This window comes from Pygocentrus nattereri, chromosome 29, assembly GCF_015220715.1.
Source record: "Pygocentrus nattereri isolate fPygNat1 chromosome 29, fPygNat1.pri, whole genome shotgun sequence".
NCBI classification, from domain to species: domain Eukaryota; kingdom Metazoa; phylum Chordata; class Actinopteri; order Characiformes; family Serrasalmidae; genus Pygocentrus; species Pygocentrus nattereri.
The window spans coordinates 11,296,861-11,320,213 of record NC_051239.1 but is presented as its reverse complement, the minus strand read 5'-3'; the positions used below and the strand labels follow the sequence as shown (position 1 = coordinate 11,320,213).

At 39.3% G+C, this 23,353-nt stretch overlaps 2 protein-coding genes across 4 annotated transcripts in view; both read right to left on the bottom strand.

Moving 5' to 3' along the window:
- npm2a (nucleophosmin/nucleoplasmin, 2a) overlaps positions 1-4,438 on the bottom strand; it is a 4,451-nt gene extending 13 nt beyond the window's left edge. The window contains exons 1-7 of one of the 3 annotated variants that reach the window (XM_017696273.1): positions 4,355-4,438; positions 4,125-4,180; positions 3,272-3,390; positions 3,087-3,169; positions 1,537-1,647; positions 326-419; positions 1-235 (exon numbers count right to left, since the gene is read on the bottom strand). The exon at positions 1-235 is cut by the window's left edge and continues 13 nt beyond it. In XM_017696273.1, the coding sequence (XP_017551762.1) occupies positions 180-235; positions 326-419; positions 1,537-1,647; positions 3,087-3,169; positions 3,272-3,390; positions 4,125-4,180; positions 4,355-4,438 (603 nt within the window). In that variant the 3' untranslated portion in view covers positions 1-179. The remainder of the gene's footprint in view (positions 236-325; positions 420-1,536; positions 1,648-3,086; positions 3,170-3,271; positions 3,391-4,124; positions 4,181-4,354) is intronic. The other 2 variants (XM_017696274.2, XM_017696275.2) reach the window with 2 other exon arrangements.
- Positions 4,439-19,030: 14,592 nt separating this feature from the next.
- The window catches only part of adrb3a (adrenoceptor beta 3a), a 38,096-nt gene continuing 33,773 nt past the window's right edge, over positions 19,031-23,353 (bottom strand). Inside the window, exon 2 of the mRNA XM_017696391.2 lies at positions 19,031-20,524. Within this exon, the coding sequence (XP_017551880.1) occupies positions 20,497-20,524 (28 nt within the window). The 3' untranslated portion in view covers positions 19,031-20,496. The remainder of the gene's footprint in view (positions 20,525-23,353) is intronic.

The following is a 23,353-nucleotide window of genomic DNA, read 5'->3' as shown; positions in this document are numbered from 1 at the left end:
TCATACAGGCACATTAATTTAAGTAAACCATCACATAGATGTAATCTCCAAACCCACAAATCCAATCAGGTAAATAAACAAAACAAAGCTGAGTCAGTCATTCATTAAGTCAGTGTATGTGGCCTGTCGGATTCGTCAGTAGTGACCCACAGATGATGGGGTGGAGGATCCGGCATGTTTCATTCTTTCAGGATGTGAGCTTCCTCCTCTTCCTCAGTGATTTCAGTAGGATTCACTACAAAAAAAAAGGCAAGAGCAGCATTTGTAATCATCAGGGACAGATAATCAGACGGGAACTCATGTGTTGCACACACTCAGCCCTCACGTGTGATGTGTTGACCTGAGATGAACACTGGTCCTTTGCCTGAATACAGCTGGAAGGTAACAGGAGGCATGAGCTCCAAGCCAGGGAAACTGACCTGAAAAAGCATCGTGTACAAGTGTCCAATGTTTGTCCAAATGTATTTAGACCAATATTATCAAAGGGAATTAATACATAAAAAAAAAAGCACACAAGAGCCATTCCCATCCAATGTAATGTATAAGGGACAAAAATCTGTCTTTCAAGGTTATAAACATATTACTTGAAAATGCAAGTTCATCCTTAAGACAGAGTATGACAAATTAATGTAAATAATAAGTGAAAAAGAAGTTTAAAACTATTTTTGGTAGGAACAAATCAAATATCAAAGAAATCAAAGAAATAGAACCTAGAACTTTCTGTAATTTCATAAGAAAAGCCACGTTTCAATAAATGCGTTTTATGGCTCTTTTTATTGCATATGCTTAAACCCAAGGAGTGAATACACAATTCAAATTCTGTTGTTTAGTGATGCAAGTATATAATTATGAAAGCTAAAAATTATGGAAAATAAGTGCAATCAGATCTAACTGTGATTATGTAATAATTCACAGGCACAAGCGCAATGGTTCGCAATAACTAATAATACATAATGACGTATGGGGTCATGGGTGTCTACGTCAGTGTTTCTCAACCCTGGACCCGGAGGCCCACTGCCCTATACATTTTAAATCAATAATGGGCTGTTTTAATGAGCTGGTTGGTTTGGCCTTCAGGACCAGGGCTGAGAAACATTGGTCTTCGTTAAGTATTTTACAGCGGCTGCGGATGTAGCTCAGTGAACCGGAGGGAGCTGGTTTCTTCTTTGCTGCAGTGACCGACTCTACGCTGAGCATTAGCGAGGTTAGGCACTGATGTCGAATGATTAGTTCTGGATCACAAACACGACTCTAGCTAATCCCAGTGGTATTGGATGGAGCTTCATCACTTCAAACAACACAGTTTCATTGCTCCACAACCCAGTGCTGGTGAGCTTTAATCCCTCATAGTTATGGCTGCTTTTGAGCATCCCATTCTATGGTGATTATACAACTATGTGCATTTTAATACCACCGTCTGCAAAGGACAAATTTATTAATTAGATGGGCCGGCATGTAATTATACAAATACAATGGAAATTAACTTTGCTTTAGCTAATCCATTTGCAATGAGATCTATACAAAAGTATGACTCACCATGGGCATACAATGACGCAGGGTGGCAATCGGAATGGGCTTGGAGCCGCCAACGCCGTCAGATACGGCTACTACATGCATCTCGTCCCCCGCCTCCGCACTCAGGCATATCTGCACAAGCAGCAGGCAAAAAGTGAAATGAAAAACAATTTATCCTCAGTTTTCAATTTTGACTATTTTGCCTTACAAGGCCCTGCATGTGCCTCTCTGCCATGAAAGTATTCTTAAAAATGCATTTTAGGCCTCAAATTTATTCTAGAACTATCGCAACACAGTATCTCAGACATGAACCAGTGCATTCATAAACTGTACATATAATCACTCTCTGACAGGGAGCTTTCTGAAGCACTGAGCTCTTCAGCCGTCTGGTTCCGATCACTACCGCAGTGAACGATTCTGACTCAGTCAGTTTCTGAAGAACAAAAAATTTTACCCCAAACCCTTTGAATGACTTTGTTTACATCTTAATGATTAAATTACTTAATGACTAAATTACACACACACACACACACACACACACACTTTCTAAGCCACCTCTCCCTCAAGGTTGCTCACAGGGTGGGGTGCTGGAGCCTATCCCAGCAATCATCGGACGGAAGGAAGGATACACCCTGGACAGGTCACCAGTCCATCGTAGTTCAGTGAACAGTAATTAATCATATTTCAAAATATAAGGTTAAATATACGGCTATAAACAGGTATTTTGTTTTAAATATAAGATATATTCTAAATATAAGACTGGTGAGGAATCCCACAGCATAAAGTTACAAACACTGATTAGTTAGAGAGCTCATTTGCATATTGTAGCCTTGTGTCATATCAGTTTTGCTAAAGACAAAAATCACAACAACCGGTATTAAATGATGTACTGTAGCCCTGACTCACAATCAGTAAACTAGCAATCTACCCAGGCAGGCTGAATGTCAGAGACGGGGAAGGGAATGTGAACAGCACTGGCTTTGTTTGCAAGAACTTGCTACTCTACGCTCTCCTGCTTGAACGCACATGTAATCAACAGCCCTTAACTATTAAACACCTTAGACAGGGCCCTTTCCAGAGCCTTACGTTTTTTTTTTTTAAAGTTCAAGGTTGACTGATCGACCTAATTAGTTCCGTTAATCAAGGCACAGAAGGGCTACCATATCCAATTCATTCATCAGCTGTGCAAGATGCTGGGACCGGCCTTATCTGGGTTGTTGATCAGTTCCAATACTGCAAATTAGCATGTTAGGGCTGCACATTTAATCACATTGATGGCGCATAATGGTCCATAATTAATCCATGAGACATCGTTCTAAAAATCTCTGAAATTCACTTGGCAGAACATTTTCACAGATTGCACTGCTCACTGAAATGCATACTCCAACTTTTAATAATTAAAATATTGCTCAAAATAATAACAATTCGCTTTCACTTCACAAAAAAAATGAATAAATAAAACAAATAAAAAATATCATGCAATCCAGCCTCATCTGTCATTCCAGTTGCCTCAAGACAGGTCTGGCCCTTTTCTAGCTTGAGCCCAGGGATTCATGAGTGAGTGATCTTACTGTTTTGATGAAGAACTGGTTCTCCAGAAGATCGTCCTCTACCTCAAACACAGCCGTGCTCTGGGCAGCACTGAGCTCACATCCTGGCAGACCGGTCACAGCACGGAAAGAAGAACATGTAAACAGGGACAAACCATATGGTTGACAGAGAGGCACACAGGGAATACAAAAGGAGGAGGCCCTACCCCAGTGAACACAGACTCTGTCAGAAATCGATGAAGAGCTGGTTAACTCCGACAGGCTGACCGAACCTATGGAAGCATCTTCACTGATACAGGTGGACATTTCAGCCAGCCCCCTCAGGCTAGACCAGCGAAAGGAAGAAGAGAGATGTCCGCTAGCCACAGGTCATGAACAGAGGTGGGTAGAGTACCCTAAAGCCACATTCATCTTTTGCTTCACTTCAATAATGAATCAAGTACAAAGGAAAGAAGCACCAATACGTCAAATATGAACTTGAATAGAAAAAGAGGGGAACCTTTAATACACTGTTTAGTAAAGGCAATGTTTCAGAGTTCTTTCTAGAACCATGTCCTGCTTGACTGGTTCTTTAGACTGATATATTAGACCGTGTTGTATATGGTTCTAGATCAAACCTGACCGAAAATGGTTTCATATAGCTCTAAAATGGGTTCTATTGTTACGAGCTTGACATCTTAACATTATCAGAACCCTTTTTGGTGCTATATAGAACCATTTTCAAAAAGGGTATATAGAGTCACATACAAGAACCCTTCAAGCATGAAATGGTTCTGTATAGGACTCATTATGCTATATAGAGCCATGATCTTTGATAAGGAACCCCTAAAGAGAAACATTTGTAAACTGTGCAACATCCATTAGAACAAATTAAAGATGGTTAACTTAGCACCTAGGTTAGCTTAGCTAGTTAGCTAGCTAGTCTCTTTGTTTTGGGTTATTTTAGGCCCGAAATGAACGCGAACAACTGAGTGGTGCGTAGACTTCTTTCCTTGCTGAGCTTAACAGTTAAAACAGTCAACTTCAATGCATCTAACTCGAGTGAACACACGTACTTACCTCCGGTTAACACAGTGTTTTATTCTGCTGAGAGAGAGAAGCTCGTTAACTCGGGGCTACAGAGCAGGTGTGATGACGTTATATTCACAGGTTAAAGCTAAACGTGGCCTGTTTACAGTTTCAACAGGGAAATTAAGCAGTATTTTATCTATCCGCTTAAACTATTAATCAGCCTCTATGAGCTGACTCGTTTGACCTGGAGAAGGTGCAGATATTTTCTTTTAACTTACTGAAAAATGAGACCTGCTCAAGCGCCCAGACGCTGACTGTAGCTGTAGGCTGAGCCGCGCCGGACGGTTCTTTGAACAGCTCATAGCAATACACGCCACTGAACCTTAGAGGGCGCTGTAGGACTTTTAATGAGCAGGACGTCCTCAGTTAGGACTGCAATATAGAGCACACGCATAGTAAAGCAGCCATGAGGGCCTAAAATGAATGAAAATTAGTCGCCCGAGGACTCAAAACAATCATTTACATGTCTTATAAAGAGTGTGATTTAACATAACTGTGCTGTGGAGATAGAAAGATGCTTGGGTTAGACAACTGGGCTAGAGATGAATGGTGTCAGACGGCTGGGGTGTATAAAGGAAAGGTTCGCTGCAAAACCAACTTTACACAGTTTTACCCTAAACACAGCTGATCAGCCAGGACATGCTTGGTGTCTGAAGTCAGCTTCTTTAGTTTTGCCCTGAAGCTATGAGGCTAATACAACGCAGGTCTGTGTCACTAAAACGACTTTAGATGACATAGATTCCATTACTTGTCTTCCCTGCTCAAAATGACTGTAGGAACCATTCTGATTAAAATCTGATTGCTTTCTAATGGGAATTGCCTTAGTGGTTACCAAGTACAGACCACTAGTTTCCTGTAGGACACCCTTAGATCCCATTAGGAAACCATCAAATGCATCTGGAATTAGTCTTAGAACACCTCTTAAACCATCTGAGTCCTTTACACTGATCTTAATCAATTACGAAAACATGCCATTAGTGACTATTGGACACCACAAAGAACCAAAACATTTTTTAATGGGTTCTATGATTTTTTTCAGCAGGTTTGTAACTTCAGAGAAAAAGTAGAGGTGCAAACTTTTGGCCGATCGATTACGTTTGGGGGAAATTGTGTACTTTAATTGAAATTTTGTTAGAATTATATCCAACTCGAAATGAAATAAGGCACACATAGTATAACTGTACTCATGTTGGCCAGCTACATTACATTTTTTTCCTTCACTATTTGCTGTGGCCTTTTTCCTGAGTGAAATCAAATCATGGCAACAATGAGCCGTTTCCCCCCTGCAGATACGTCTCCTTTAGCAGGACACCTTGGCTTGTGACAGCTTGCAGGGGAACAGTGTGTTCTAAATTGTTGCACTCAGCTGCTGTCAGTGTAGATATCTCAGGAGTACAAAAGGATTACACACATAACCATCCCCAGGGTCTGGAGGTTGTGATCCGCCACCTGACTGATCAATATCAGCGTTAGACCTCTGATAAGTGCTTCCTTCGTGTTTCCCCACAGCACAGACTGATTACTTCTACAACCCCATTTCCAAAAAAAGTTGGGACACTATTGAGAATGTAAATAAAATAGGATGCAAGGACATGCAAATCATGTAAACCATATTTTTTAAAGTATTCAAAATGCGATTTTCAATCTGATGCCAACAACACATTCCAAAAAAGTTGGGTTATTTACCCTTGTGTTTCATCACCTCTTCTTTTATCTATACTCTATATGCATTTGGGAACTGAGGAGACCGACTGCTGTAGTTTTGAAAGTGAAATGTTTGATATGTGATTTCTGGTCAACAGTTCAGGGTCTCCTTTGTCATATTTTTCATTTAATAATGTGCCAAATGTTTTCAATTGAGACAGGTCTGGACTGCAGGCAGACTCTTTTATTATGCAACCATGCTGCTTTAATACATGCAGAATGTGGTTTGGCATCACCTTGGTGAAATAATCAAGGCCTTCCCTGAAAAAGACGTCATCTGGAAGGCAGTTGCCAAAACCTGTATATATCATTAAGCATTAATGGTGCCTTCACAGATGTCTGTTTCACCCACGCCATGTGCACTAATACATCCCTGTAGCGTTATACTGGCTTTTGAACTGTGTGCTTATATTAAGCTGAGTGGACAGCGTCCATGATTTCTGATTTCATTGATTCATCAGACCACAGAAAACTTTTCCACTTCGCCTCAGTCCATTTTAATGAGCTTGAGCCCAGAGAAAGTAATGGCATCTCAGGATCCTGTTTATGCACAGTTTCTTCTTTGTGTTTTAGAGTTTTAACTTGCATTTGTAGATGCAGCGACAAGCTGTTTTCACAGACAGTGGTTATCAGAAGTGATTTGCACTACAGAATCATGTCTGGTTTTTAATGCAGAGCTGCCTGAGGGCCCAAATGTACCATAGATGATGAAATTCCCAGGTTTTTTGCTATTTTACATTGAGAAACATTATTCTTGAATCGCTGCACTATTTGCTTGTGCAGTCTTTCACAGAGGGATGAACTCCTCCTCATCTTTACTTCTGAAAGACCCAATTATGTCACTGCTCTGTTGCCTATTAACCACCAGGTGTTTTTATTAGCATTGCACAACTTTACCAGCCTTTTGTTGCCCTCATCCCAACTTTTACGGAACATGTTGTTGGCATCAAATTTTAAATATTTTTCAAAAAACAATAAAATTTCTTAGTTTCAACATTTGATATGTTGTCTTTGTACAACTTTCAATTAAAATTGGTTTAAATGATTTGCACATCTTTGCATTTTTGCAAAACTATTTACATTTCGCACAGTGTCCCAACTTTTTTGGGGAAATGGGGTTGTACTTAAAGACATTCAAACAGGGTTTGGCAGATTAAGAGTAATGGTAGCGTAATCTGAAACCACATAATACTTGAATTAAATAATAATTCAAGGTTAAGTAAAAGTGGTGACCAAAACCCAACTTGAGGAAGAGTGAGAAGGTATCCATTCCAAAAAGTGCAAGTACTCTGCAGTGGACTGTCTTAGCCTACATCCAACATTAACACAGCTATTCTTCTCATTTTGGGGTTCTCTTGGTCTGAAACCAAATGATAAAGCTCCAGAGTAAAAGGTACAAGGGAGAAAGTGCCGGAATGTAATGGAGAAATGTGATGGAATGTAAGAGATTCTTTATCATGAGCAGGTAGAGGCAGCATTTGAAAAGTACAAATCTATTAACTTAAGTAAATAACTCAGTAAATTGTAGTAGGCCCTCATCCACCTCAGATTAAAGTTCTCCTGAAAGTCATAATTTAATCATAAGAAAATAATCTATGTTGAATAAACCTATTAAGAGTGCAAAGACTTACGAATATGCACTTTTATGCAAATTGTAAACACCCCACATTTTACATTGACTGCTCTGCACTCTATGCTTTAAGACGCATGTGTCAGGCTACAGTCCTCGTGGGCCAAAGCACTGCAGACTTCAGCACAGTGCGTCATTAAACGCACCTGATTCAGCTCATCAGCTAATTAGCACGGCCTTCATGAACTGAATTCAGAGTGTTATCATTTGTGCAGTCGCTGTCAAGCCCATGTTAGGAGTTTCGGGTCTAAGCTAGTTTTCTCTATAACTCTCATGACTGCTGTCATGTCCTGTGGTACACAAAAATTGCCCAAAGCTGATATGTTTTGTTTTATGTACCCTGATTTTCTCCTGAGGGTCACTGGATCCAAATATGAATAAACACCAGCTATTTCAACTGCAGCATTACAAATCTCTGAACCACAACATTTGGCATTTGGCAACATTGCACAGGTTATAATCTGTCTTTCTATCACTCAAACACCAGTCGTTCTACTTCACTCACTCAGTTGTGAGTCTTTATCAACTAAACTATTGTCAACTTATGATGTGCGAAAGTGTTTTAGCCTGCTAGGCAAGTTAATGCTAGCTTCTGGTGCAGAGGACAGTAGAGTCAAAGCCTTTACAGAAAAGTCTTGTTTGCAATGCTACTAGGCGATTATTTGTAGCCTTTGAATGCGGAGAAACCAATATACTCAAACCTTAAGGTCAGTTACTGTTTAAAAACAGTAGGCTATTTGAAATTAATGGTAAAAATGAGAAAAAAAGGCCTTAAATACTTTGTAGTGCAAGTTTTTTCAGGTCGTTCTGGTCACTGTGCTTGCAGAGATCTCCACAGATCTTTTTGCTTTTGCTGCCTTCACGTAATATCAGAATTATGGTAAATACGAGTTCCTGACTTGGAAGTGGCACACTTTCAGTGATAATTTCTAGTCAGAAATTTAGAGATAACTTTTGATACCCGAGTTCCTGACCTGAGGTGACCTACTACCTTTCCAAATGGCGGAGAAGTGGACAGGTTGTGTACTGGATGGTACGTAATTCTTCATTTTTAACAGTGCAACCATTGTTAAGGTCTTTTTTGTGCCCATTATTTTAAACTGTAATCTATGTGTAGTTAACTTGATACATCCTCCTTATTTTCTTGCACGTGCACCACGGAATCAAAACAGGATTTCCCCCAAAAGCAGGAGAGAACGAACCTTTCGTCTGCTGTTTTTCATTTCACTCCCATAACAAAGCACTTGACCATGACATGCTCTTAATGCCGACTTCACCGGCGAGAAGTAGAATCTTCCGACTAGCACATAAAAGCGGCATTTCTTCGCAAACAGACACCATGTTAAGCATTATGAGCTTCCTTATTCATATTTCAGCCAGTGAGCAGTCTCCTCCTTTATAATTGGTATAGTAAAGCAAGCGTAGCTAAGCTATGGGCTCTGCACGCAACAGAATAGATTTGCTCCCTCAGATTTGAGTCTTTGTGGTGTTTGAAACTGTAGCATGCCAGGTTAAAGATGCTACTAAGACAGCTCTGCATCATATTTAACATATTATTGGAGCTATGTTGGCTAGCAGCTAACTGTGCAGGGCAAATACCTCAAACAAGCTAGCCATGTTAGCGCAGTCACATTCTGTAGCTGCATGTTTCCTCATAGTCACCACATTGTAGTCCTCTCACTAGCATGTTTTAGAGTGGACTGAGGTGGGTTTAAGCTTATTTGGAATATACAAAACTAAGCTGCCCCATGAATCTTTTTTTTTCCATAAGAATAAATACTGAGCCATCCAAGACGAGTAAACCATTTAAAAACACAAATAAAATTAGATAAATGAAATGTATGTTTTCTTGGGAGCAAAGTTAATGTCTTCAAGAGGACATTTTCTGCCCGTATCATGTAGAAAGCATAAAAGATATTATGTGTGGGGGTTGTAAGTGACAGCTTATACAGCTTATAGTAATCAACCCTGACCGTGGCCTAGTATCTCATACTTAATCAAAAAGATATTCACCTTAAATGATAGTTGGAGTAGACAGAGGCCAAGTGGAGGGAGCAAATATGGAAAGCTTTTTTTTATTAGCTTTATTCTGGATTGAAAAAAGGAGGCCTTATCTCCCTCTGGCTCTTTTATAAATCCTAAGTGGCCAGCATTCCTCTCATTATTCCTATTTTTTTAAACACGAAAGCTATTCATCTTCTCAGTTTAGCATCTCATGAATTTGCACGAGTCCGTGTGAAATGGCACGTTGTAAAGATGAAGATATGTTCTCATTATAACTCAGACAGCTTTATATAGGTCTTATAGTTTTTGCCCTGTAGGTTGGTGAAATCTGTTCTGCCAGCAGAAAAACATCTCAGAGTCTTTTAGGATGTGTCTCGAATCAATTTGCCTTATCTTTCTTTAGTGATATATGACTCTGCAGTACTGATCAGGTTCCATGGATATTGTTGATGAACATCAGACTATAGGTTACACATTAAAATTCCACTGTGGTTTATGTCTGGTTTGAACTAGGTCACTGCAGGTTGTTTACCTTCTCTTCCCGTATATGTGCATGTTCCCTCTGAGTTCATGTACCTTTGCTTATGGGCCTTTGGTATGCTGAAAATCAAATCCTCCTCTGCAGCATGTTGGAAGCCAAGACACAGGTTTTCATTAAAGGCTTTTTCTTTTTCCATACACATATAGGCTATGCATATATAAATGACTGTATATTTTACCCTTTACGCTAGCAAGAGGTTCAGTCTCTGACAGTGGATACAATCTCCATAGCATAATGCTACTACCATCTTGTTCCATGTTGAAGACGGGTGTTCTGAATGATGCTGATGTGCCAAATGAAGGCAGTTGGCTTTGTTGCAGCCTCCTGGATTAGTGTTCATCTTGTTTGCTGATCCAGTTTGGAGGAACAAGCTGTTCTAGGCCAGGTGATGGCATATACCTTTCACATCTTAATAATTGTTTTAACAAGTGTTCTAAGGGATAGCCAAGCCTTTCAGAACTTTTTCAGATTCACCTCTTATTCCAGGTGCTTTCTCAGAGACCTTTGGAATGCTCTTTGTGTTGAAAAGGTCAACCAACAGAGGACACTGATGTATTTTTACTCATAAATAATTCAATATGCATATGTTCTCCTAGAGGTTACCATTGGGATGCTGTGTGTTATTTCTGTGTGTGTGTGTGTGTGTGTGTGTGTGTGTGTGTGTGTGTGTGTGTGTGTGTGTGTGTTGTGTGTGTGTGTGTGTGTGTGTTAATGTTAAAAAGTTACTGCATCCTCTACAGAGAACTTAATAATATAGATACTCACTGAGCGCTGTAATAGGAGCACTATTATTCATCATTCATTCATTATCACTCATTATCCATCATATCAGCTCCATTTATCATATAGCAGCACTTTGTAGTTCTGCAGTTACAGACTGTAGTCCATCTGTTTCTCTATACTTTGTTGCCCTCCTTTACCCTGTTCTTCAGTGGTTCTTGACCACCACTTGTATTATTTGGGTGGTGGATCATTCTCAACACTGTGGTGTCACTGATGTGGTGGTGTTATACACTGATAAGCTGATAAAATGCACAATGAGCATAGAAACAAGGAGGTGTTACTAATAAAGTGTTCAGTGAGTGTCTGTACAGTGCTGTGAAAAAGTATTTGCCCCCTTAGCTACTAAAGCTAAGGTTTAAAAACTTGCTTGAAAGATCAAAAGATACAGAGAAATACTTGTACTGAAAAGACCCGGTAGGCCACTAAAACTATCCCCATCAATTAAACAGCACTTAAAGCTTTCATCTTCAAGAAAAAGGGCAAAATCCATCTCCACTTTTGCTTCAGATCTGAAAAACATCCACATTTATCCTTTAACTGTAAGGCTATCTGCTTGGCTAAGTGCTGCCAGAGACTTCCTTAGTTAAAATTCTGTTTCAAAATTTTTTTTGCTAATAAAAACCCGTTATTTTTTTCAACAAATGTCCTACGACTGGTAAAAATGGGTTTACATAATTTAAAAAGTGGAGGGGAAATGTCTACTCCACTCTCCGAGTCAGTACACGGTGTCAGTGTACAGTCTTTTTTTAGGTGTGACAACACAGTTGAATGCAAAAGTTTGGGTACCCCAGTCACATTACACATCCTGTACAGAGAACACACTTCTGCACATTTTAGCGTTTACTCAATTTAACATATTGAAGGAAAACAGAGCATTAAATGTGGCCTGTGTAAAAGTCATGGCACATGTTTTCCCCCCATTAAAATTAGCTGACAAATACCATATTTTCCATTCCCTGTAGTTCATTAGTAAAGACAATGGTTCTATAAAGAATCATGAACACTCACAGAACCATTTGCAACCATTTGTTCTTTGCATGCAAGCTGTTGACACTGTTTCAATAGCAGAACCTTTTTGGTGCCATATAGAACCCTATACAACAGATTCTCCGTCAGTCTGAAGAACAGTTTCACCGTGCAGAGAACTCTCTAAGCATGCAAATGGTTTGTGAAGTGTTCATGATTCTATATAGAACCACTGTGCTTACTAAAGAACCCTTGAAGAAACATCTTATTGAAATATTGAACAGACTGCTAATTGCACAACACAGATGTTCATTCAAATATGTGAAGGTTTTTTTTTCTTTAACATTCCAGTCTTTGCTTTTGGCAGCTGTGGGATATAATCTGTAGAAAAGCACGTGTGCTAATGTTATACAGAGGTGTATGCTCCAGGCTGAGGTAACAAAAGGCAGAAATGTTGGAAGTGAGAATGCATTGACAGTCCAGTATTGCTGAAGGCTATAAAAGCTTTTATTTCTGAAAGGTCAGAGATCAATCTTGAATATGCGGAGACTGAGGCGCAGCTTGACTGCTTTAAGGTTTGAGGAAGAGTGACGTGAGGACAACGAGCTTTATTTTGCTTACCAGGCCTTTACATGGAGCTTCAGACTGCCGCTCAGTGTCTATGCAACTTAATCGCCTGGCCGTGGGACGCTAGGCCGCATGTCTTGATTGGCAGTTGAGCCACTATTGGAATGAAGATGTGGTTAGGTCCCAAATTGAATTCTTAACCTCGAGGTGGCCTCTCAGGCACAGACGGCTTTCAGGTCGGCACAGCAACTGTTGCAGGGTGGCATTCTTGTAAGCATTGTTTCGGAGGGTGAGTCCAACTGTCTACAATGTTGCTTTCTAGATAGCCGACCCATCCAGCCAGCTCTATGGCTTTTTATCTTCAGGTTTAAAAGAACCCCCCCCCCCCATGCTCATCTTGAATGAGTTCCAGGAGGGTACACACACGACTCACGCTATCCATGCTATCGCCTGCCTCTGCTTATCTGCTATTCAACACCCTGCCCACAGCAACAGTTTATTTGAGAAGGACACAAACTCAAAAACATTTGCTTTAGTCAGAGGAGGACACAAGGAGAAATATGTTCCCCTGAAGTACTCAGAAGATTGAATTGGCATCGTTGTTTGTTCTGTTTACCAAGATAATGCAGTATTTCAAATCAAACTAGCTTGAATGTAACCGTGCAATCAATGTTTTAGAAACATTGATTAGAATAAGAAATTCCACTGATCCTTTTTTGCTCTGTTTTCCACATCCTGATTATTTTTTTATCCCAGGCTAAACTGCATTGTAAACAGACACTTGATGTTGAACACAGGATTAGGCTCAGTCTATGTTTGCGGAGGAAAAACGACCTCAGATATGGTTTGAGGTAGATCATAACAGATGATTGGTTTAATTTTGGACTTTGTTTTTCAGAGCCGCTTCTTTCTTGACACACGCTGATATTCTTTCTTAGTCGACTGTATATTTGCTTTGGAGGATCAGGACGTTGTCTGCTCTTACGCTGTGCTTGGCCATAATCTGATATACTATTCTAGGAACCCTCTCCTTCTGCTTTGATGCCGTTTTATTGTTGTGGCTTGGAAATGTGGAAGCTGGGGAGATTGGCATCTCCAGCCTTGAGCATCTGTCTAAGGGCAGATGGATCTGAGCAGAAGTTAAATTTAGCAGTAGTGTTGATGTGGAGGGCTCAGCTACTGAGTGCTGACTGGTTGGTGAGCTCATTGGCTGTTTGCGCTTCCAGTACAAGCTTAAAAGCTCAGCGGTGTTAAAATGATTCGTGCTGTTCTCTGTTCAGGCAGTGAATTAATTCATCTGTATGAAAATATTTAAGCATTTACAAACTGCTCAAATGCTTCATATTGGCCCATTCATTTTGGACTCGCTCAGGAGCGCCCTCTAGTGTTTAACAAACCCAGAAATCATTACAAAGTGGTAGTTCTCCTCTCTACAGATTCCCTGGCAATACTAACGGTGCCTTCCCTTTGAGCTGAGAAGCCAGAATTTCAGAGATCCCATTAGAAAGTTTTAACTGGAATGCTGAAATAACTTAGGAGAGCCTCACCAACCATGACCTCAAAATCCAAGAGAGCTGCACCACGCATCAACAAGTAAAAGCTGTAAAATCCCTTATATCTATTTATGTCTAATTAAATCAATTGTACACACAATACTTTCCAACTTCTATCTGTAGACATGTTGCTAAAGTGTTGGAGTCCTCAAAATACTACGTAATGCGTAATTATCAACTGGTACAACAAAGGTTTTCTTGGAGGTATCCATTTTAGTTTTCTGAATATTTTACAGGAACTGAAGTTAACTCAGGTGTGATGTCATTCCCACCTGAAGTCAACTCAGGTGTGATGTCATTCCCAGCTGAAGTCAACTGAGATGTGACGTCATTCCCAGCTGAAGTCAACTCAGGTGTGATGTCATTCCCAGCTGAAGTCAACTCAGGTGTGATGTCATTCCCAGCTCCGAGTCGATTTATGAGGAGCCTGGCCTCTTTCTATTTCCCCTTTATATCAAAAACAGCACAGGCAAGTCCTCAATGAATGAGGTTAAATAGAGCTAAATGGCTAAAAACAAAAAGTTAAAATAGTTTCTAATCACTCACCCAGAGCTTTCATTACATTTGAGAAAGTAGAAGGATGTATTTCAGTAATAAAGCAAACTTCCCTGAAAGTTGCCTTTTTTTCTACAGCAAACAGGTTTTGGGCAGCAGGACGCTAACATTACTGCTATTGAGTGTGGACTGGTTGGCAGCTCATTGACTGCTCACACTTACCTACTTCAAGGATTCACATGTTTTAAGCTGTTTTAAACTCCTAGAACTCGAATTGAAAAGCTCTTAAAATATAACAGTGATGTTAAATATTTTATGCTGTTCAGGAAATGATTGTATTCTTTTACATTAAAAATGTTTCAGCATTTGTTTTAGCCAAAGAATCCTTGTGGAACAAAACATGGTTCTTTGAGACACTAACTAAAAATGGTTCTTTAAGGAACCATCCTTTGAAAGGGTCTTTAGCATTTCCTAAAGCCTCCAGTCTCAATCGTTTTCATTTTACTCCTAGCAAAAAGGGTTTAATATAGTACAAAATTCAAGTTCTTATGAGAAAACACAACCCTGCTTGGTGCTAATTAGAACCATTTAAAAAGGTTCTTTAAAGAACCCTGGAGGTTTCCCATCATTTAAACATTTATGCGTTCAAGTCTTGTTTTTTTTTTTTTTTAAGTGCTCTCGGTTCTATTGATAACCATTGCTTTTACATCTGAAAAAACATTAACTCACTTTAACCCTAATTTTAACCTTGACCCTAACCCTAACCCTGGACCCAGTCCTATCCTAACCCTAGTGCTGTTGATAACTGCGATTCAGCAGATAGTTTGATAACAGGTCAGAGTTATTTATAGATCAACTTTAGGGCGCGTCAAAAAGCGTGACCCTGGGTATTTTGGTCTTCTCGGCCAATTTGGAGCTTTAAGATGGTTTCTCCAGCTTTGTTTGGTGTTGTTTGTTGAGAAGCAGAATCAAGCCTAAGCTGATAGGAATCAAGCTGAACTCCCCCCTCAGGGGTTTTGGTTAATCGTTTCCATCCAGTGGGGTGGGAGGAGATAAGAGTGTTGTTGTAGCATGGGCAGTTCCAATACCACACTCATGCACACTGGCCTGGTGTGCTGAGGCCTACAGTGAAGCACTGCACAGCCACGTGGCATTTTAACACAAGGCAGTGGTCACAGCCAAAAAGCAAACATTCCCTTTTCCGCATTCGGACCAATCAGATTTTGTGGAAGGCCAGTCAGAGCCTCTTTTTTTAAAAGCTCGTTTCTTACATCACCTGTAACCAACAAAATGAATCTTTTTGTTTCAGTTTGGATGTTGTAAACAAGCAGTTGTGCTGATAGCAGATCTGATCAGAGAAGAAAAGTAAATTAGATTTGAGTATTACAGCCCACTGTTTCTATAAAGCCTTGGGCGCATTTGGGGCAAAGCATTTCTTTTTCTTTCTTTCTCTTCTAAGATATGCTCTGAGGGCTAGTACTCAGATCCATTTTCCAAATTTTGCACTCTTTGTGTTTTCAAATGTTAATGATACTGATGTGTACTTGTGAGGGAAGCGATCTACTGATTGTTGGACCAGTAACTGTTATACTTCAGGCTTTTAGACTGAAAGGACACACAAAGAAGCTGAATAGAGAACAAACTTCACTTCCTTCACTGCTGATAGATGCTGCAGTTATAAATGAAGGTAGGAGAAATGGTTCGGAAATCAAGCATAGGTCTTCTATGGCATCTTTAAGGAAGCAAGCCTGGTTCTCCTAAGGCATCTTCAGGGAACTAAGTGTGGTTCTTTTATAGCATCTTTAGGGAAAGTGCATGGTTCTTCTATGGTATCTTTAAAGAACCAAGTGTGGTTCTTTTATGGCATTATTAGGAAACCAAGCGTGCTTGTTCTATGGCATCTTTAGGGAACTAAGCATAGCTCTGCTATGGCATCTTTAGGGAACCAAGCATGGATCCCCTATGGCATTGTTCAAAGAACCTTTTGGAAGACCTTTATTTAAGAGTGTGTATGAACTGAGATGGTGCACTGCAGTTCTTGAATACTTAAGGAAACTTATGATCTGATACTTTTTACTACCTTTAGTTACTGAAGTGTCAAAAGGTTAAAAATTTGGAGTCAAATAAATTATTGATTTTTTCAGTTAATAACCAGACGTATTACTGCATGTTTTTTTTTGTTTTTGGAAACACCTAGAATGTATTAAATGATTTTATATTTTATGTTTTATTTTTTCCAATATGTTAAACTTAGCAAAAAAACTGAAGTCGCCCATTAAAACTGTGTATAAGTTTGTTTCCTATGGAGAATGTTTTAACCTCTTTTCACATAGAGAATCAACAAAACATGTCATTTGACCAAGAGTGTTGAAACTTCTGCATAGGACTGAAACTTCAGGGATGGAAATGGGTTGGAATTCTGATCCAGGGGTAAAAGTTGGGATGGAATGGCTCAGATTTTGAAAATCTCAGTAACTATTTTCACAAGGAAAATGCATATAGTCGTTTTACTCTGCTCTGAAAGTGTGTGCCTGAAAAGATGTGCCTAAGCCAGAGACATTTATACAGGACAGGTCACTCATTAAACCTGCTTGTAAGGCTCAACATGGTGTCTGTTTACAAGGAAAGTCCTGCCCATCACTAAACCGAGCCAGTTGGCTTGCTGGTAAAGTGGGAAAAAACTCCCCCTCAGTTGTAGACATCTGCACAAACACAGCAGCCAGAAAGAAACATGTTTTTTGTGACTTTTTGAGCCAAATGCTACAATAATATATGATTTCAAACTTTTTTGGAAACTGTAATTCAGCCTTCAGTTTCAAGCTTTTAGGTCTCTCCCTATTTAAACAGATATGAGCCTCATCTCGTATGACTGGAAATAACTGCCCGGCAGCGTTGCCAAGATGGCTGCCGAACTTTGTCTAAATGCACCACAAGTTCGCTTTACAGCTCATTCTGTACATATTAACTGAATCCTCAGTTTAGGCTCCTTCCATTCTCTATTGGCCAAAAAGGTCTCAGTGAAACACCAACCGTTCAGTAGACGCCTGCTCCCTCGTAATAGAGCCGCTTTGCTTCCAAAGCAGCAACTGTTCATCAAATTAGAGCCCGAACAAATTGCAGGACTTTTCACGGCCTGCTACAGGACTGTGCTGGCTTATCTCAGAACACACACCAAGACAAATCACAGGTGTTCAAATAGCCTGTCAAATCATCTGCGTTTATGCACGCTGTGTTGTGAGTAGTGTGTGTGTTGTAGGGCCTGTTGTTCTGGGCACACGTTAAAGCTGAGCTTTTGGATTAAAACGATCAGTGGGGACTTTACCCCTGAAAACAGGTCAAGCCTCATCAAATCTCCTTTAAAGGAATAGTTCTGTGAAAAATCAATTTTACACAATTTCCCCCTTAAGCCGGCAGTAAGCTCCAAATGAAAATGACGCTTTCAAGCAAAACGACAGCTTTTTGGCCAAAACAACATGGTGGTTTGAGTTCATGTGGTGCAGTGTGGTGCAATGCTGTCAGGAGAGAGGGTGCTAAGACTTCCACCCTGACTGTGATTGGTTCTAAATATAATTTGTTCTGGGACCTCCACCTTGGCTGTGATTGGTCCTCATTGATGTGTCAGTGGTTGTGAGACCTCCCCCTGACTGTGATTGGACCTCATCACTGTGTCATTTGTTCTGAGACCTCCCCTGACTGTGATTGGTCCTCATCACTGTGTCATTTCTTCTGAGATCTTCTCCTGACTGTGATTGGTCCTCATAACTGTCATTTGATCTGAGACCTCCCCCTGACTGTGATTGGTCCTCATCACTGTGTCATTTGTTCTTAGATCTTCCCCTGGCTGTGATTGGTCCTCATCACTGTGTCATTTGATCTGAGACCTCCCCCTGACTGTGATTGGTCCTCATAACTGTCATTTAATCTGAGACCTCCCCCTGACTGTGATTGGACCTCATCACTGTGTCATTTGATCTGAGATCTTCTCCTGACTGTGATTGGTCCCCACCACTGTGTCATTTGTTCTGAGACCTCCCCTGACTGTGATTGGTCCTCATCACTGTGTCATTTCTTCTGAGATCTTCTCCTGACTGTGATTGGTCCTCATAACTGTCATTTGTTCTTAGATCTTCCCCTGACTGTGATTGGTCCCCACCACTGTGTCATTTGTTCTTAGATCTTCTCCTGACTGTGATTGGTCCTCGTCACTGAGTCATTTGTTCTGAGATCTTCTCCTGACTGTGATTGGTCCTCGTCACTGTGTCAGTTTTACTCTGGAACTATGATGCTAATATATACAAATGATGAAGGCTTATACAGCATCAGTTAGCATAGCTAATATGCCTTAATATGTATTCCCTTCTACTACTGTTTTTGTTTGTGCAGAATACTCTTGACCATTTTTGTAGGTAGCAGCATGCCATAAAGTAAGCAAGTCTATTTGAGATACCCAGTGCTAATTGCTGGATGTAAGGGGTCATTACTTGTTAACTACATTAGCCTCATCAAGGAAAAACTAAAGATGCACATTTAAGACATCAGTCGTGTTTTTGCTGATTGACTACATTTGGGTAAGCATTGTCAACAACAGTCACATTTCACAATGACATCATCTTTTTAAAAATAATCTTGAAGCCACGTTTTTTTGTTTTTTTTTAAACATTTATTGTTTCTGAGCATTCAGTTATTTTTTTCTGCTCCACTTATATTACAAGAAAATCACATTGAACAAGGAATTATGTACATAGCTCAAAAAAAGCAGTAGGGACGTCTTTGATTACTCTGGAAAAAGAGCAATCATTCATTCATTATCTGGTATCAGAGGGCACAACAAATATCCTGAGATGTCCACAGAACACGTTTCCGCCATTATTTACTATTATTATTCTTATTACTTAGCAATTTCGCCCATTTTTCTCCTCTCTTCGCCAAACAGCGAAAAGCCTCTGCAATTGCACCTGATAATGAAACACACATTGGTTACATGTGGAAAGGTCACTGCGTTCACTTGCTTTTCTTCTTGACCCATTATTCTCACAATACATTCTACCCTGTGAACTTTATTCGAAGAGGAAGCATAATACAGAACAACATTTTGCGTTGTGCCCTATACACTGGAAGTGTTGCAGAAGATTAGTGCCCATCAATCTTTCTTGTCTCAATAGAAGTAATAATAATAATAATAATAATAATAATAATTTTAAAATAATAAAAGTTAGCAGCATTGAAGATAAAGAAATGGAACATAAGAATGAGGTGGTTTTTCTTTTAAGTCTCAGGTTGAATAAAATAAGGCCAGCTCTTGATATGGTAGTGTAACGTGGTTGGAGCCTTGAGCACAGAAAACAAACAATAGGCGGTGCAGTTCAAAATGGACGTAGCAAAGGAAACACATCAGCTACCATAATATACACGCCACCGGATGGAGGTTGAACCTGTATGACTTGGATACCTGTATTGTTCTAGTAAGCATTTCTTGTTTTTCTTTTGCACATTCACAGATAAAAAGTGGGGTGAAATTTAAAAATAAATAGAAAATAATTTAACATAAGTAAAAAATTTGGTTTCGACTGCCACTTTTCTCAGATTCAAAACCAGAGGCTACATCCATTGTGCTTAGAAGAAGTCTGCTTTCCAGGTGTGCGCGGCAGATGTTCTTTAAAGTCCAAGCTCAGGAAAGAAAACATCCAGATATACACAGTCTGGTTAACGCAGAGTGCCGTCGGGGTCGGCCTTTGAGGAATCTCCTCGAAACTTGGGGTCTCTTTGGGACTGGAGATCAGACCAGGCCTCTACGTCCTTGTCCATCAAACTCTGACCGTGCCAAACTGGTCTGAAATGGACCGACCCCTTTCCGTGCTGCCCCTCCGTTCACTCTCATGTGTTTATCAGTCCGCTCTGTGCGTGCCACATCATTTTCCATTTGGCTCATCTTGTTTGTCTTGTCAGTTTCGTCGCAGTCATTTGCTGAGCCTCCCCTTGCAACTCTGTATATATTGTGATGATCCTTGAACTGCTGCTCAGGAAGTTTAGCCATTCTCGGGCACAATTAGTTGTGCTGTCTCGCTCTTTCTCGTTTCCCCCTTCTCTCGCACTGTCACTCGGCCAAGCTGCGCATTCTCAGTCGTCCTGCTCCTGTAAGGTGGAACTGAAGAAGAAGTGAAAAAGAAAGAAATTCTGTTAGAAGCGCGGCCAAAACCTCCTACAGTTATTTGATCACTCAAAAGTTTATCTTTGCCTTGGAAGTATTTTCAGTGCTTTCCTCATTTTTAGACTTTCCAACAAAGTTTCAAGAAAGCACACAAGGTATAGTTTGATGTGCTGATTTGTTTACCTTAACAGAAATGAACAGATTAACAGAAAATATTTTATGATCATACACATACTGCTATATGCTTACAATGTCCTGCTGAAAACTTAGATGCTCTTTTGTTTTATTTTATAAAAATCATTTTTATAGAGCAGATCACTGAAGAGACGCCGTCTGTTTATAGTGCATAGCTCAGATTTGTGGGTAAATGGGTCGACTTTCAGTAGGTTAAAAAAAGAGTTCATCTTCTTTTATTATAAGGGTTTAAAATGACATCACGTGTCTATGAGACTGGAAATAAGACTGTTACAGCCTCATAAGACTCCCATTTTTTTAATGTAGCTTATGAAATATCAAAGTTATGAAGAATATGATGAAGTGCATTTTGGAACCACCAGTGGTTCCAAGGAGTTTAAGAGCCTACATCATCTGTTACTCTTATCTTAACATATCCCAAATAAAAGCAGAGGATACACAGTGTAAATAGTTTGCAATATCATGTAAAATAATGTTAAGCTATAAATTATTAGATTAAATTATAAATTATTATTAATAATAAGCTATAAATGTTTCTGTTTGATTCTAACTATATCAACAATATGAATTAGGGATGTGTGATATGATACTGATAACTGCTTAAAAAATCACAGCAATGTTTAGATTTGAATATTAAACTGATATCTGATGATGTAATTGTTGGTGAATGTAGTTCTAATTCCTTTTGAGCCAAACGTTATATACAATATACAGAGGTAGGGAGATGGGTCAGTTTCAAATCATGTTTTTAAAGATGTGAATAACTCTGCACAACGTTTGTTACATAAAATTCACTCTTTTATAATCGACTAAAAATGTTACTACTAGTTTTTGAATCTCTTAATGGTTTAGCACCTTCATACATTTCTGAGTGCTGATAGACTGTGTTCCTTATCGGGCTTTAAGATCATCCAGTGCTGCCTGCTCCATGTTCCACATGTGAAAAGAGTGGAGAGGCAGTGTTTTTTTTTTTATGCACCAAAGACCTGGAACACATTACCAATAAACATGTGTCGGGCTCCTTCTGTCAACGTTGTTAAAAAAAACAGTTAAGAACATATTTCCGTCCTCTGTTTCTTTAGCATTTAACTAGCTTTTTTATTGTTTCCTTTTATTTTACTGGAAAAGCACTGTTGCTTTTATTTTCTTGTTAGTTGCATTTTATTGTCGTTTATTCCTTTTTTATTTATACTTTTATCTTGCGTGTTTTGTTGTAATTATTAATATATCTCTTTTCTGCTATTTATTGTTGATTATATTTTGTTTTTCTCTTCTTCATCTGTTGTTCTTACTTTGTATTGTGATGCACTTTGAGTTTCATTATTAATATATGAAAGGTGCTGTATAAATATTTATTATTATTATTATTATTATTATTAAATACTTCAAAATACAATTTAAATAAAATATTTAGAAATAGAAAATGTAATAGAACTTAACAAGCTATATATCGCATAAAATGATTACATTTTTTATGCAAAGTTCGGGGTTCAATCCATCAATCCATCTGTCAAACCAGTCTCAGGTCTTTTGGCAGCGCTCTTATGAATGTTTATGCATCGTCAGAAGGAGATATGTACATAAAATATATCAATATCTGTCCTCAGCTCCTGTATTGGTATATCCCTAATATGAGCTCATTATTATATCATGTAAGGTAAGAAACAGTGCAAGTCCATTAGTTCAGTTTGTCAGTGCATGACTGATGTGCTACTATGTACAACAGTAATAATGCAACTATGAACTGTGAGGAGTAAACAGTGGTTAGCCTGAATCTGTACAAACTACGAGGTGTTGAGGAAGTGAGTTTTGAGAACTTTATGGTTTAGTTCAGAGGTCGGCAACCCAAATGTTAAGAAGAGCCATTTTGTGCTTTCAACCGAAATCAATCACTTTGGGAACTATAACATTTTATGTCCATTTCATTGAAGTAATGTTTCACCACCTTGGCTGTAAATATGTCTCAGTATGTGCTAATGTACTAGTATAGACTAAAAAATATAATCTAAATGAAAGTGCAAGCTTACTTTGCTCTGCTTTAAGCTTTAGCTCAGGTATAGTCACTTTTCTCACATCTCAGGCAGGAAACTTTTCCTCAAAAGTAGAACAATTTCTTGTAAAATGTCTCTCAATGTCCCACATGTTTCACTTCTTTGCCTTGTCGTTAGCTACTAGCTAGGCCAGATTGTTGTCTGCGTTGCTGTGTGACCAACTGTCTGTGCACCAGCCTTCAAAGTTAAAGGGTGAATAAGCAGTTTTACATTAACTCCAAAATTTAAGACCATTTATTGTTAAACTGTGTTGAATGATCAGCAGAGCTTTACTGTATTGCAAAGGCAGATTATTTTATTTTTACCTAAAAATCTAACTCTACTGTGGAGCTACAACAGGGTATTAAACGAGAGCTGCATGCAGCTTGATGCCCACCCCTGGTTTAGTTGAATTTGTAGGCCTGTGAGGCACAATGTTGTCAAAGAGAGCTAAATTCTTTACTCGGTTAAACCCACTCGGCCTAAGTTGATATGACCGCATGATGTAGTATTGCCAAAGAAAGAAATTCTCTCTCTCTCTCTCTCTCTCTCTCTCTCTCTCTCTCTCTCTCTCTCTCTCACATGTCAAAATATCTAAAAC